This window comes from Phascolarctos cinereus, unplaced genomic scaffold, assembly GCF_003287225.1.
Source record: "Phascolarctos cinereus isolate Bilbo 61053 unplaced genomic scaffold, phaCin_HiC Scaffold_1;HRSCAF=81, whole genome shotgun sequence".
In the NCBI taxonomy this organism is placed as follows: Eukaryota; Metazoa; Chordata; class Mammalia; order Diprotodontia; family Phascolarctidae; genus Phascolarctos; species Phascolarctos cinereus.
Window position 1 is genome coordinate 273,228,031 of NW_027555514.1, and position 15,593 is coordinate 273,243,623.

At 42.5% G+C, this 15,593-nt stretch overlaps 1 protein-coding gene across 1 annotated transcript in view; it reads right to left on the reverse strand.

Annotated features, from left to right (window-relative positions):
• Window positions 1-170: 170 nt before the first annotated feature.
• The window catches only part of GLT8D2 (glycosyltransferase 8 domain containing 2), a 41,347-nt gene continuing 25,924 nt past the window's right edge, over window positions 171-15,593 (reverse strand). Inside the window, exons 5-10 of the mRNA XM_020982378.2 lie at window positions 13,720-13,837; window positions 10,126-10,210; window positions 7,528-7,640; window positions 3,257-3,423; window positions 2,074-2,186; window positions 171-707 (exon numbers count right to left, since the gene is read on the reverse strand). Of these exons, the coding sequence (XP_020838037.1) occupies window positions 535-707; window positions 2,074-2,186; window positions 3,257-3,423; window positions 7,528-7,640; window positions 10,126-10,210; window positions 13,720-13,837 (769 nt within the window). The 3' untranslated portion in view covers window positions 171-534. The remainder of the gene's footprint in view (window positions 708-2,073; window positions 2,187-3,256; window positions 3,424-7,527; window positions 7,641-10,125; window positions 10,211-13,719; window positions 13,838-15,593) is intronic.

The following is a 15,593-nucleotide window of genomic DNA, read 5'->3' on the forward strand; positions in this document are numbered from 1 at the left end:
TTCAGTTTTGGTCAAAAACCCTCTACTTAATTGAAAGTGTATTAAATGATACATCTTTCTCCCCCCCAAAAAAGAATAAATTGAGAAAATCCAGAAACCATTAAATATTTAAATGTAATAGTTCTTCGGAAGACTAGAAACTCGTAACTTAGAAAGAAAAACGCCTCATCTTTGGTGTGAAATCTTAAACATATGGGGTTAAGAAATCTTTAATTTTCTAATTTTATTAATCCATGAAGGTGTTTGTTTGTCTTTGAAGATCAGGCTAAGCAGCTGAATGTTAATATTCCAATGTACCAATTTCTTTCCAACCAGATACTTAGACAATCTTGATTTTTCCCTAAGGGAGTACTTTAGAGAGGAAAAAAAGAGTAAATCCATTTCTGCTTCCCATAGTATGAGTCTCAAAGGCCTTCTTTGTCAAATGAAGGTGAATTATGACTCAGATGTGTTGAACAAATGCTCATAAAAATAATCCACTCAGGAGCTGCAAGTTTGTGCAGCGAAAGTGAACACGCCATTCATGTCCTTGTATCAGCTCCCTCCACGGTTAAGTTTGAATTTTCCAGAAGGGTCAGGGATGAACCAGCTTTCCCAGAGGTCAGGATGGACACTAGGGAAGTCCCAAGGTTTGTGCCTTCCATTCCAGTGAAGTAATTTAGCCTCCTGAAGAAAGTGCTCAGAGTACCTGGCGTCTGCGCTCCAGCCTTCAGGTGTGTTTGGGAAGAAAGGGAGAGAAGCAGCCGATTAGCAGGCACTTAAAAATGCAAACTAGCTGTCAGTCGACTTCGGCCGGACTGTGCCAAAGTGCTCATTCAATAGCAGGAGAGTCAAGGAAGCTCTGGGAGTTTGTGCCAGAGATTCGCTTCTGACCTGCTTTAGCCCTAGAGCCCTAGATTAGGGGCGGAAAAGACCTTGGAGACCACCTAGTGCAGCCCCTCAATTTACAGGAGAGGAAACTGAGGCTATTGAGCTAAGTGACATACCACTGGCCACATAGAAAGTAATCATCAGAATGGTAACAGTAGCAAACGACCCTGGGAGGAAGGTGCTGTTAGTATCCCCATTTCATAGACGAGGAAACAGACAAGCAGGTGAAGTGACTTGCCTGTGGTCACGCTGCTAGTGAGTTGGAGTCAGATTTCAAACTCAGGTCTTCCCCAACTCCTGTGCCACCTGGCCATTACATTAGAGGTTGGGTCGTAACTTACAGAGACAGTGCCCTTCCATACACACACGTACGTGTGTATGCATAGGTATTTATGTATATATGTAGGTATGTTATATCTATACACTACTAATGTAAATATGTACGTGTGAATATATGTATGTGCATGCACATGCTGTACACAAGTGTCTGTGTGTATATGTATCATGTGTGTGCACACGTACACAAATGTATGTTTATTATATCTGTATGTACATGTGTGCCATATAATGTGAACATATACGTGTATGTTTGTGTATATGCATGTACGTGTATATACACATATGCACGTGCATACCAGGGCAGCTAGGTGATGCAGGGGATCGAGTGCTAGGCCTGTAGTCGGGAAGACCCTTGGCAAGTCACTTCCACTGTCTGCCTCAGTTTCCTCCTCTACAAGACGGACAAGAATGGCACCTACCTCATAGGTTGTGAGCGTTAAATGAGATAATACTTGTAAAGCGCTTAGCCCAGTGCCTGGCACATAGGCACTTAATAAAGGTTTCCTTCCTTGCCTCTTTCCTCTGTACCACTCTACTTCCAATATTTAAACAAACACAAACTAGACATGACTTGACTAAATGCCCCATATGATTTTTGTAGCAGGTACTGTTATCCTGTGGAGCCATCACGATAGAGCTGTAGGGCCCCACTTTCTCCCAATTCTCAGAACATTTTGCAAGCATCATTTGCAATTAAAGTTAGGGCATTTTTCTGGGTCAGAAATCTACAACCTCATGCCTACAATTGTCAGAGCCCAACTAATGCCCCTCGGCATGTTTGGTCTTGGTGGTGCCAGGACTGCTGTCTGTCCTGTTCTGTCGAGGGCGCGCCCCTTCCCCTCAGTGGTGTGGACTCTGTCTTACCCAGGTGCCTGATGTGCCACATTGGATTGATGTGGGAGTGCTTCCCATAAAACACAATGAGCATGGGGGAGGTGGCCACTCCACCCCCCAGAGAGCTGCTATAGAGATTCTCCCTAGGAAAAGAAAGAAGATTGTGACGTGAAACCTGGAGGTCAACAAGCTTGGAAGGAAGGTGACGTGTTTAACCAAAACAGAACAGTTCTGCCACCTCAGAACACACTGGAAATCTGGTTTTTAATTTTGAGTGTTAAAGGCTTCTTGAGGCAAGTGCTGCCATATTAAATGATTTGACCATCACAATAAACTCATTTTTCATTAGAATGTTCATTAGAACATTCCCAGATTTACGGTATTTCTCAAGCTTTTATTTCTCTTTTGTATGCCTAAGTCACAAATACTCAAAAGGATTTATGATCTCAACATGGTAACCCATCTATGCCTGCCTATCTTGTGTAACTTTTATGGCCTCCCATGAGCTTGCCCCAGCGATCCATGCAGGGTGCTGGAGGACTCCTCATTTTCTCCTTACATCATGGGCTCATCAGAGGAGCACTCTGACTCTCCGCCTGTCTTTCTTGCCTTTAAAAGGAAAACAAACAAAAGCCACCCAGGAGCGGGTTCAAATGGGCCAATCTTACATAGAGTTAGGAGTAGAGACCAGTCCTGTGATTTCTCTGATGTGGAGAATCCCTACATGAGAAAGCTCTGCTCACTGCAGAGATGCACCCTGTCACACTGCCTGAATACATGGACTTGAATCCACAAATTCCCGGTCCAGAGGTGAGCTCTCTGGCCATTACTCCCAATACTCTTAAAACACAGATTCTTTAATATTCTTTTTTTTTCTATAATAGATCTAGTGTTGGAAGGGGTCTTCCGAGGCAGCTAGTCCAAATCCCTCATTTAACAGATGAGGCCCACAAACATTAAGTAATGTGCCCAAGATCATCACATAGGCTGCTTATTAGCCCAATTTCAGCATATGTCTGATTTCTCTGATTTAGAGTATTTGTGTATTTTCGTCAGTTCATTACCCAGCTCGTATACTCAGAAAATGTTTGGGCTAGTAGAAACCTTTGACATCATTTACTCCAAACCCCTCGTTACATCCTACAAAAGTCATCCAAGAAGTGAACAGTGAACTGAGCAGTTTGGCCCCCCGGATGAAAGAGAGCCCACGTACGCCACATTTCTCTGCATCCACTTCTCTAGTTGTTTGGTGATGCGCTGGTGCTTCCATTCGGTCATGTTGGCAACAATCACGCCAGGATTAAAAGAGCAGGTGCCGGGGCTGATGCCAAGGTCTTTGATTGCCTTCTTTCGGTAGTCCAGAAATCCCATGTATGTATTCTACAAAGGAATATGGATTTTGGCTATGAGCCAGACTGAGCAGATTGTTTCCAGAAAATTATCAGCTCCTTGAAGTTATAATGAGACATAAGGCAGATGACATCTCACCCCTCATGGCACCATAATTTACCCCCATTCATGCTGTTTCACTTCTGCTGTTATGAAATGGATAGGCTGGGTCTTTTAAATAATAACTCATGCCTACAGGACACTTTTAGTTTACAAAGGACTTTGCTCACTATGACTGTACGAGATTGGTTCCAAGTAGTACACCCTCAGGGCTGATGTGGTCTGCACCTGGTCTTACCATTGGGACCTGATCCAAGACCAGTACTCTATCCCGTATATTATGCAATGTCTTTTAAATTGTTTCATACATAAATAATTAGTAGCAAAAATGTGTAGATTAGAGTCCATCCTTAAAATAAACATAAGTTAAATCCAGTGTTTTGGATCATATAGAAATGTAAAGGGTTTTGTTGGTGTTTATCTTTATCTTGGAGATAACCATGTTGTCTAACCCTTTCATTATACGTGCAAAGAAACTGGAGATGTCAGGCTTGGAGGACAGGCAACTTGGGGGGAATGTGGTCACTGTCTTCAAGCATTGAAAGGACCACCATTGGAAGAAGGATTCGATTTATTCTGCTTGGCCCTGGAATTCAGAACAAGGACCAACAGATGGAAACCACAGAGAGACAGATTGCAACTCAGTCTAAGGAATAACTTCGTAAAGGCTGGGAATGGCCCAAAATGGAACGGACTACTTTGGGGAATAGGGAACTCTCCTTCACTTGAGGTCTCGAAGCCATTGCTAAATGACCATAGTTAGGAGCGGTAGATACAAGACTTTGAGAGAGGCAGAATTCTGTTGTAAAGGGGATGCTTTTTGAGGGTTAGGCCAGACATGGGGTTGGCGTAGGATGTCCCTTCCAACTCTTTCTTTAATGGTTTAAAAAATACTTTCTTAATTTGGAACTCAAAATTTGAAGGGAAAAAAATGTCAACATTGTTTTTATATGTAATTGGGGCAAGAAATATTACATTTTTAAAAATAAAAATACTTTCTTCATAATAATCTGATGGAGTAGATAGTGTTAGTAGTTTTATCCCCATTTTAAAGATGAGGAAGCTAAGGTTTACAAAGCATGTGACTTTGGAAGTCACCTAGCTAGTAAATGACCAATCTGGGACTCTAAATCAGATTCTCTCTGTCCAAATCTGGTCCATTTTCCAGCATACTATACTGCCTCCTCTAATCGAGTAGATTAGATCATCTTCAGGGTCCTTTCCAACTCTAGACTTCTAGGATTCCATGGAACTGAGAGGGTGTGAGTAGATTGTGTCTACGTGGCTTGTGTGGTGGCAAAGCCAGCGCTAGAACCCAGCCTAGAGCTCATGTTTTTCATTATTCATTTGTTCCAAGTGTCTCTTTACTCCTGTCCTCCAACAGCCACCAGTCATTTTCCCAAAGCTCAGGTCTGGCTATGTCAACCCTAGTCAATATACTCCAGTGGCTCCCTATTACAGCAGGATCAGACATAAACACCTCTGGATGTCATGTGACCTAGCCCCTTCCTACCTTCCCAGTCTCCTTCCACTTTACCCCTCCACATACTCCGTGATCAAGAAAAACAGCCTGCTTGCTGCTCCGTCATCCAACTTTTCACTAATATTCCCCATTGCCTGGACTGCTCTCTTTCCCCAAGTCCTCCTGGCTTCCCTGGCTTTCTTCAAGATTTGGCTTAAACAAGGGGCAGCTAGGTGGTGCAGTGAATATAGCACCGGCCCTGGATTCAGGAAGACCTGGCCTCAGACACATAACACTTACTAGCTGTGTGACCCTGGGCAAGTCACTTAACCCCATTGCCTAGCTAAAATATATATATATAAATAAAAAGATTTGGCTTAAACACCACCTTCTTCAGGGAGCCCTTCCTGATTTCCCCCATTGCTAGTACCTTCACCTCTAAGGTCACTTTTTTTTGCCCCTTTCAGCCAAAGAAGAGGTTTATTAGAACATCCATCATATTGGGAAGACTCTTAAGTAGTCTGAAGATTAGTAAACTATTGGCTAGATTATAAGAATCTGAGCCTAAGGTCACTTTAGCTCTGCTCTGTATTTTGTATATATGTATATGTAGATAGAAGAGAGAAAGAGAGAGAGAAAGGAAGAGGGAGAGAGGAGAGAAATGCATCTTTATCTATATGAGTGTGTTTATCTCGTGTGTGTGTGTGTATATATACACACACACACACACACACACACACATATGTATATATAAATATATGTGTGTATATGAATATGGGTAACTAGGCAGCGCAGAGTGCCAGGCCTGGAGTCGGAAAGACACATTTTCCTGAGTTCAAATCTGATCTCAGATACTTACTAGCTGTGTGACCCTGGGCAAGTCACTTAACACTGTTTGCCTCAGTTTCCTCATCTGTAAAATGAGCTGGAGAAGGAAATGGCAAAGCACCTCAGTATCTGTGCCAAGAAAACCCCAAATGGAGTCACAAAGAGTCAGATACAACAAAAACAAGTGAATCACAACAAAAATATTTACATGTGTATGTTTATCTTGTATGAGTGTCCATATACATGTATGTATCCTATATGTAGATGTGTGTACACATACATGTATGTGTGTGTGCATATACTTGTATATAGAAATACATACATGTATATAAATGTGTGTATAGAGGTATATGTTGTCTTCTCCATTAGAGTGTAAGCCTCTTGAAAGCAGGAACTCTTATTTTTCTTTGTATCCCCAGTGCCTAACACAGATAAAAGCTTAATAAATTCTGGATTGATCTATTGTACATGAGTTACTTATAAATAAAATTTTCCTTGTTCCAAACTAGAGTCAGCAGAGAAAAGAATGCAATTTATAATATCTATAACAGAAAGGAGCATAGAATACTCCCCCACACCCCAAAATCAAGGGAGTAACTATCTTCACTGTGGAGAGCCTGGATTCAGACGTACCACACAGTACTTCTATGAACTCACGGAATCACTGAATTTCAGAGTAGGAAGGGCCCTCAGAGACCATCTAGACCAACCTTTCCTTGGACACATCTCTACAGCATCCTTGATGGGGGCTCATTAACCTTCCCTTGAAATCACCCAGTGAGAAGGAAGCCATTTCCCTTCCAAGGCTGTCTGTTCTGCTTTCGGACAAGACCTCCTTCCTGCTCCAGACAGCCTAATGCTTGTCTTTCTGAAAATTCTGCCTGCTGCTCCTGGCTCTGCCTGGGGAAGCCAAGCAGAAAATCCCTGTTCCCTGACAGAGCTGTCAGATATTTCATATAAATACATAAATTTCATAAATACATTTTCCACGGAAAACAACAACAAATATGTGAGGGTGGACATTATGTCCTCTTTATTATGCCTATTATCTAGGCCAAATATCTCCAGTTCCTTCCACCCATCTACAACGGTATGAGCCTCCCCTCACCCTCACCACCTTCATGGTGTCATAAAAGCTTAGATTTAGAGCTGGAAGGGACCTCAGAGGCCTAATTCCCTCATTTTACAAATGAGGAAACTAAGGCACACAGAAGCAAAGGGGTTTGCCCAAGGTCAAGTAGGCAGTACCTGAATCTGAACCCAACTTTTCCTGACTCCAAGTCCACATTTTATCCATATTGCCTTGCTGAATATACTTACTCCAGTTTGTCAAAGTCTTTCCTGAAATGGGGGCTCAGAGCTAAAGCAAATGCTTTTTGTGTGGTCTTACCAAGAAAAGGCTATAGTAGGACTGTCAGCTCCCCCTCCTCCTCCCCTATCTTCTTTCCTTCTTTCCTTCCTTTCTCCTTCGCTCCCTTTCTTCTCCCTTCCTTTCCTCCCTTCCTCCTTTCTCATTCTTTCCCTTCGTCTTTCCTTCTTTCCTCCCTCACCCCTTCCTTCCTCTTTCTATGTTTTCTTCCTCCTCCTTCCTTTCTTTCTCTCATCATCCATCCATCCATCCATCCATCCATCCATCCACCCATGGTCCTAAATACCTCTGTTCAAATATTAAGGGAAGGAGAAAAGGGCCTTCAAAGAGGACTAGGCTGGGAAGGATAGCAGAATGAGAAGGAAGAACCACTCACCTGCATCCCTGCACTTCTAACCATTTCATGGGTGGAAGGTAAATCACAGTCGTCTGAGAAAGCCGCTGCGTGGCCCAGCATCAACTTTGTGTCGTACAATTCTTGAATGTCACCTGAGTTTAAAAACACCAAGCTGAAACCTCGAAGAAGTAGCCAGAGAGCCCCAGGTGACTCGAGAGGTAAATAAGTCCACCTTCTCTGGGAAGCTAAGACCCAATGAGGCTAATGAAGACGCAGCGATCGGGACGTGTGGATAAGGGGTTGAACGAGGACAGTTCATGGAGTCCTAGAGCTAGAGCGGAGAGAACACCCAAAAGCCATAGAGTTCAACCTCCTTGTTTTATAGATGAGGAAATGGAGGGGAAGAGACTGGTCCAAAGCCATGCAGGTGCTCAGGAACTGAGCCAGGACTGAAACAGAGCTTTCTCTCCACCCTTCCCCCCCCCCCCCCGAACCCTCAGTGCTGCCTCGATTAAAAGCTTCCGCATAATTGTGCTTGAAATGCCACCTGTCCATCCCCTCAATTGTTAGTGTCCATTCACCCCACCCCCACCCCTGCCCTCAGCATTTGATTTGCAGTCACTTAAATGCTTATGTGCTGCCCCACCCCCCAAAGAATGGAAACTTCTTTAGGGTAGAGATTGCTTTGTTTTTTCCCATTGTGCTCCCAGCCCCTAATAGGTCCTGGCACATAGTAGGCGTTTAATAAATGCTGACTAAGATATAAAGATCTTTTGGACACTCTTTGACAAACAGTATTAGTTTGTGTGCGTATCTCTATCTGCACAGGTCATGCACTCCAGACAAGTTGATAAATAATAACAATAATAATAACGAATCATCCGAAATGGATAGAAGGCTCAGGACTTAAAAGAATCATTTGACAAAGCAAATTCCCTCCCCAAATGTAAACCTAAATATTCATATTCAAACTGGTTTTATTTAAAGTATAATACACCTGCAGCCAAAATATCTGATGTCGCTGGCTCATAGAGAGGTAAAGAAAACCCATCACCCTTTCTGAAGGACAGAAAAAGGATATTCAAAAACTAACACACATTTTCATTAAAATTGTCATTCAGCAGATATTGAGTTCTTTCTCTATGCAAAAGCCTGTGCTAGACGTATAAACTATACCAAATTGCCTACCATTTTCAGAAGAGGGGAGGGGGGGAGAACATTTTGGAACTCAATATTTTGTAAAAATGAATGCTAAAAATTTTCTTGACATGTAACTGGGGAAAAAAATAAAATACTGTTTTTAAAAAATGTAATTTATATTGCAAAAAAAAAAAGAAGAGCCTGTGCTATGGGAGAAGAAAGGAAATAAGCATGTATTAAGCACCTAGTAGGCGTCTATATTTTGACTACTTTGTTAAGCACCTACTATGCCCTAAGCACTTTACAAATATTATCTCACTTGATCCTCACAGAAACCTTGAGAGGGAAAGGCTGTTACATTTTTGTTATGGGGGATACGAAGATGATAGAGTCCCTTCCTTAAGGAGTTTAAAAACCTCATTTAAAGCTCTTTATAACCTGATTCCTTCCTACCTTCCTGGACATTTCAGCCTTACTGACCTACTGTGCTCTTCCTTACACGCAGTACTCCATTGCTTATCTCTATATCCTTGCCCTAGTTGTTTGGAAGGCTCTCCCTCCCAACATCTAACTCTAAGAATCCATGGCTTCCTTTAAGACTCAGGTCAAGTATACCCTCCTCTAGGAGGCCTTTCCTGGTCCCCCCCCACAGTTGTTGCCATCCCCTTAAAGTTATTGTTGTTCAGTTGTGTCCAACTCCCCATGACTCCGTTTGGGGTTTTCTTGGCAGAGATCCTGAAGTGGTTTGCCATTTTCTTCTCCAGCTCATATTACAGGTGGGGAAACTGAGGCAAACAGAGTTAAGTGACTTGCCCAGGGTCACACCACTAGTAAATGTCTGAGGCTGTATTTGACTTAGGAAGATGAGTCCCTGTACATTATGGCGCTACCTAGCTGCCCACCCCCTCTAAAGTTACCTATATTTATTTTGAATGCTCTGATTTATATATGTTGTCTCCTTTGTTAGAATGGAAGCTTCTCTGCCCCTACTCCTGCTTTTCAGTTTCCTATTTTGTATGATTTTCCCCCATTAGAGTGTAAGCTCCTTGAGGGACAGAACAGTCCTATTTGCTTACATGTGCATCCCCAGAATTTAACATTTTATTGATGGGGAGACTTCGGCTCTGAGAAAGAAAAAAAAACCTGCCTCATAGTCACATAGCAAGGAAGTATAAGAGCTAGGACTATACCCAAGATCTCTTGCCTTCACTTCAAGTGTTTTTCCTCCCCTTTGATCTAGGTAAAATGCAGCCTAGGGGCTCAATGAACACAATACCTACAGACTTTTGCTCCTTTATTCTTGTCACTCATGAATAAAATCTTGCTGCTACATGACTAGGAGGATGGAAAACAGTCCTCACTTTCAGCCCATTCCCAAATTCTATCCAAAATCAGGATTTCTCCATAAGGAACCCAAACAACTGAGCCCTTTGTGCATCCAGGAAGTCACTCCGCTCACTGGGGCTCCATTCCAAGGGTTCTTGGCAGGCAGCGTACCTTGTACGATGATGTCATCATCCAAGTAGATGACTTTCTCATGTTTGTGGATAAGTAGAGGGAGATAGAACCGCACAAAGTTCAGCTGTTAAAAGAAAGAAGAGAAAAAAATAAAAGAATGAGAGAAATAAATATTCTGGAGGTGTTCCACCTAAATGTCTTTTGGTTGTACTTAATGGTTCTAGGAGGACTCAGAAAATCTCATAATGATCTAAACCTCTGTCTCTCCCAGTATGGAAACTCCCTACACCAGTGCATAACATCAAGCTACAGCTAATAGTGTTAAAGAGTTCCCTTAGGCACTGGAATCTTTGCTCCAGCTTGTCAGTAGAGTAGAGCTGATATTATCTAGAGGATACCCCAGAACATCACAGATTCAGAGTTAGAAGTAGAGGTGTGCTGGAGGCACTTCATACCAGCTTGTGGGAGTCAAATGTTAAATATTTAATGTGACTGTTCACACCTTGGAAATTGGCAAATATTATAAATCAAGGTTTGCTTTGTTGATTGTCTAGACTTAAGAAAATGTTAATAATGCACATTAAACTATAAAATGCATTGTGTACATTCCCCCCAACTTGGTGCCAGAAAGCCAGTGATTAAATGTTTAAAAGCGCACTGCTGATTGGAAGGAACTTTGGGGATCCTCTAATGCAATTTCTTCATTTTACAGGTAAGGAAACTGAGGTCCAGAGAGGTGGAGTATCTGGTTCAAAGTCATAGAGGTCAAGATATACAGGCAATGGGGTATAGAAATCTATCCTGCCCTACAGGAAAATAAAAGGGGAAAAGGATAAGAGAAGGTGGGGAGGAGAGAGAAGGGAGGGCAGATTAGGGAAAGGGGATTCAGAATGCATGCCATCTTGGGGTGGGGGGAAGGGTGAGATGGGGAGAAAATTTGGGAATCAAAATCTTGCCAGAAGTGAATGTTGAAAACTAAAAATAAATTAATTAATTAAAAAACCAAAGTCATAGAGATCACAGATTTAGAGCTAAAAAGAAACTTAGAGTTTATCTTGTCCAGTCCCCTATTTTACAGATGAGAAAACTGAGGCCAAGAGAGGTTTAGAGATTTGTCTCAAGACATTTGTCTCAAGTGGAAGAGCTGGGGTTTTAACCCAAATCCTCTGAGTCCAAATCCAGTGTGCTTTTTCAGTGGTTAGTGTTAGACTAGGAGTCAGGAAGACTCAGATTTGAATCCATAATTAGTAGTTGTGTGATCCTGGGCAAATCATTGAATCTCTGTTTGCCTCAATTTCCTGCCCTGTAAAATGGGTATAATACCAACACCTACCTTAAAGGGGTGTTTTTAGGATCAAATGGGACAATGCATGTAAATTGTTATGCAAACTTTAAAGAACCATGAAAATGCTAACTAATAGGAGGCTTTTGTGCATAGGCATTGCTCCATCACTGTGCAGGATTTACAGCCAGAGCTCTGTCTGTTCCTTATTAGTCCAAGTCCCTTTAAGGGGAGCTAGGTGGCACACGGTATAGAGCACTGGACCTGGGATCAGGAAGACCTGAGTTCAAATCCAGCCTCAGACATTTACAAGCTGTATGACCCTGAGCAAGTCACTTAACCTCTGTTTGCCTCAGTTTCTACATCAGTAAAATGGGAATAACAATAGCACCTCCTTCCCAGAGTTGTGAGGATCAAATGAGCTAATAATTTTAAAGCACTTTGCACATAGTAGGTGCTTAATAAATTCTTGTTTCCTTCCAAATACAAATTTTTTTCAGTTGAAGTATAACTTATAAGAAGACACCATCAATGATAATGATAAGTGAGTTCTATCTGAGCTCCATCAAAAACAAGATGAGGAGAATGAGAAAGAGCTAACAGCAGGAACAGCAACAGTGCAAGTGATGACAGCTGGTGGTTATCTGGTACCTTGAGATTTACAGGTCCCTCTACAAATATGGTGCAGGGGAAAAGCTGCTGGATTCAGTCAGAGGACCTGGGTTCAAATCTTAGCTCTGCCACTTTCTAGCTAAGTGACCTTGGAATGAGCCTCAGTTTCCTTATCTGGAAAAATGAAATGGTTTCTGAGATTTCTTCCAGTTCATCATAGATAAATAATTCTATGGTGCTACCTGTACGATCTTGGGCAAATAATTTCTTCTCTCTTGGCCTCAGTTTCCCCATGTGTAAAAAGAAGGGGTTAGAATAGATGGCTCCAAGGTCCTTTCTGTCTTCTAGATCTATGCTCCTGAGATCCCAGGCACTCGTTGAACTATCAGCCAGGTCTTAAAAGAAGCACAAGGCTTTAAAGTACCAGATTTGGACTCTTAGTTCTTTGATCTCCAGGTTAGAGAGTGGGTGGGGGTGGACGTAGAAAACTTCCTTGCACGTTATAAAGTTCTAGAGTTATTTATGTCGCCACTCAGGTTGGTCCTTTTTGGAGAAAGAACCAAACCTAAGGCAAAGCTTAATTTCCAAAAGCTGCAAAAATGCCTCATGGGTCAAAATAGAAGCAAAAAACCATAAAGCATCCTAGAAGACAGAAAATTGGCCTCAAAGTCAGAAAGAGCTGGGATCAAGTCCCACCCCTGACACCAACCAGCTGTGCAACCCTAGTCAAGTCACAACTCAGTGTTCTAGGGAACTCTAAAATGCCAAGTTTAAGAGAAGGACAGCTAGGTGGCACAGTGAGGTCAGGAAGACTCATCTTCCTCAGTTCAAATCTGGCCCCGGGACACTTAGTAGCTGTGTGACCTTGGGCAAGTCACTTCACCCTGTCTGCCTCAGTTTCCTCACCTATAAAATGAGCTGGAGAAAGAAATGGCAAACCACTCTAGGATCTTTGCCAAGAAAACTCTGAAATAGAGTCACAAAGAGTTGGACACGACTGAACAATAATTAAACAGCAACAAAGAGAAGGTGCCATCCTGTGTTGGTAGAGGGAGTTTTCTCACTGGGAGTTTTCTACCCCAATGAAATCATGCATCTGAACTAAATAATTAGATAAAAATCTGCCTCCTCTTCTTCTTTTTGGGTGCATTCAGGTTTCTAAAAGCACTTTCTTGGGGCAGCTAGGTGGTGCAGTGGATAGAGCACCAGCCCTGGATTCAGGAGGACCTGAGTTCAAATCCGACCTCAGACACATAACACTTACTAGCTGTGTGACCCTGGGCAAGTCACTTAACCCCAATTGCCTAAAAACAAACAAACAAACAAAAAGCACTTTCTTAATAGTCCTATGAGGGTTATTCAGCAGAAGGTCTAGAATTTTGTGCAGCAGACATAGCCTTGGTGTTACAGAAAGGTTTCTTCTATCCCAAAGGTTTAGTCCCACACAGTAGGCCCGCAGATGATTCCCCCCCCATAAAGTTAAAAAATTAACATTTTATGGATGTCTTTTGGCTTTTACACTCACTTCCCTTCATTGAGCCTTCCTTTACATAAAAGAAAAATTGTCAAAACTAACCAACAATCCACATTTGACAGAATACACAACGTTCTGCTCCGGCAGTCTCTTCTTGGCACCCACCTCACCCCCCAAGGCCACCAAACGGAGTCCCATTCATTTCCCCAAATGCCTTCCCATTCCCTCGCATCAGGCTCGGAAGTGGGCTGCCCTCAGAACTCACAGGCTGTAGCAACTCAGGGCGTGCTGTGTCCGGTCTGATTTTTCCTTTGAGGACCATCGGGTTGAATTCCACAATTTTAAACTTGATTTCTCTTAGTTTGGACTGTTCGATCCATTTCCTGAAGAGGTGACAAAAGGCAAGGGGCATCGTTATTTTAGCAACTGGGTACCAGATAGATTGGATAGGGGACAAAATGGGAGCAGGGAAACCAATTATGATCATTACAGTAGTCTATTAGTAGTATTACTGCTGTAATATGAATGCCTAGACTAAGGTGGTGGCTCTGGCAATGACAAGAAGGCAGTTTTAGAACTGTCAGTGTATTTTGGAAAGATTTCCTCATAGAGTGCTGGCCCTGGAGTCAGGAGGACCTGAGTTCAAATCTGGCTTCAGACACTTAAGAGCTGTATGACCCTGGGCAAGTTGCTTAACCCTGATTGCCAGGAAAAAAAAGGAAGGAAGGAAGGAAGGAAGGAAGGAAGGAAGGAAGGAAGGAAGGAAGGAAGGAAGGAAGGAAGGAAGGAAGAGAGAGAGAGAGAGGGAAGTAAGGAGAGAGAGAGAGAGAGAGAAGGAAGGAAAGGAAGGAAGGAAGGAGAGAGAGAGAGAGAGAAGGAAGGAAAAGAAGGAAGGAAGGAAGGAAAGAAGGAAGGAAGGAAGGAAGGAGAGAGAGAGAGAGAAGGAAGGAAAAGAAAGAAAGGAAGGAAGGTAGATAGACAGACATTTCCTCCCAAAGATTCAGCATGGCATTATGGATAGAGAACTTCTTTTGAAGCCCTGAAGACATGGGTTCTGGGGCAGCTAGGTAGCGCAGTGGATAGAGCACCCGCCCTGGATACAGGAGGACCTGAGTTCAAATCTGGCCTCAGACACATAGCACTTACTGGCTGTGTGACCCTGGGCAAGTCACTTAACCCCAACTGCCTCACAAAAAAAAAGACACGGGTTCTTCTGGTGGTTGCTCCTATTGGTTCTAATTCTTCCTTGCAACATCACTAATGTGAAAATATGTTTAATAGGAATGTATATGTAGAGCCTATATCAGATTGCGTACCATCTTGGGGAAGGAGAGGGAGAAAAATTTAAAACTCAAAAGCTTATGGAAGTGATTGTTGGTAAATCAGAATAAACTAATAATAACAATAAAAGACATGGGTTCAAGTCTCACTTTCCACATGTAGTGGCTGTGTGACCCTTAGCAAGATGTCACCCTCCTAAGCAACTAAAACAGAGGTTCTTAGCCTTTTTTGTGTTAGGTACCTCTTAGTGAAGCCCCTGAACCATTCCTGACATACAATGTTTTAAGACAATTTGAAGGAAATGCTAAATTTCAGTTAGAAGTTGCTGAAAGTAAAGTTGTAACTTTTTTCCTGTCCAAGTTCACAGACCCTATGCAGTCTATCCTTTAACCCCCGGTTAAGAGCCCAGGGTCTAAGACTATAATTTGCAGAGAAGGGGCTCATCTGCTTTGGCAAAGAGAGTTTTCTCATCTAGGGTGTTTCCTATGCCAGGAAATCTCAGGTCCAGTCCCTATCTTTATCCCCTTCCACTCCAAATGTTTAAAATTAGGGGGGGAAGAGAGGCTTTCTATTTAAGGGGTCTATAAATGGTAGTTAATGATGCCAGACATGATTACAAGCAGCTCTTGATCATAGGATCTCAGATCTAGGTCTGGAAAGGACCTCACAGCTCATCTAGCTGAAATCCCTCATTTTTTTAGAGGAGGAAACTGAGGTATGATCCTGTGACCCAGCTATCATTTCTCTTGTTTCAACATGGTGCCCTAGTTACCACCATACTCCCCTTGTAGATAGTTATACCCCAGGGCACCTTGTGAGCTATGTTAGGATTACCTAGTTATGATGACACACTTGAAC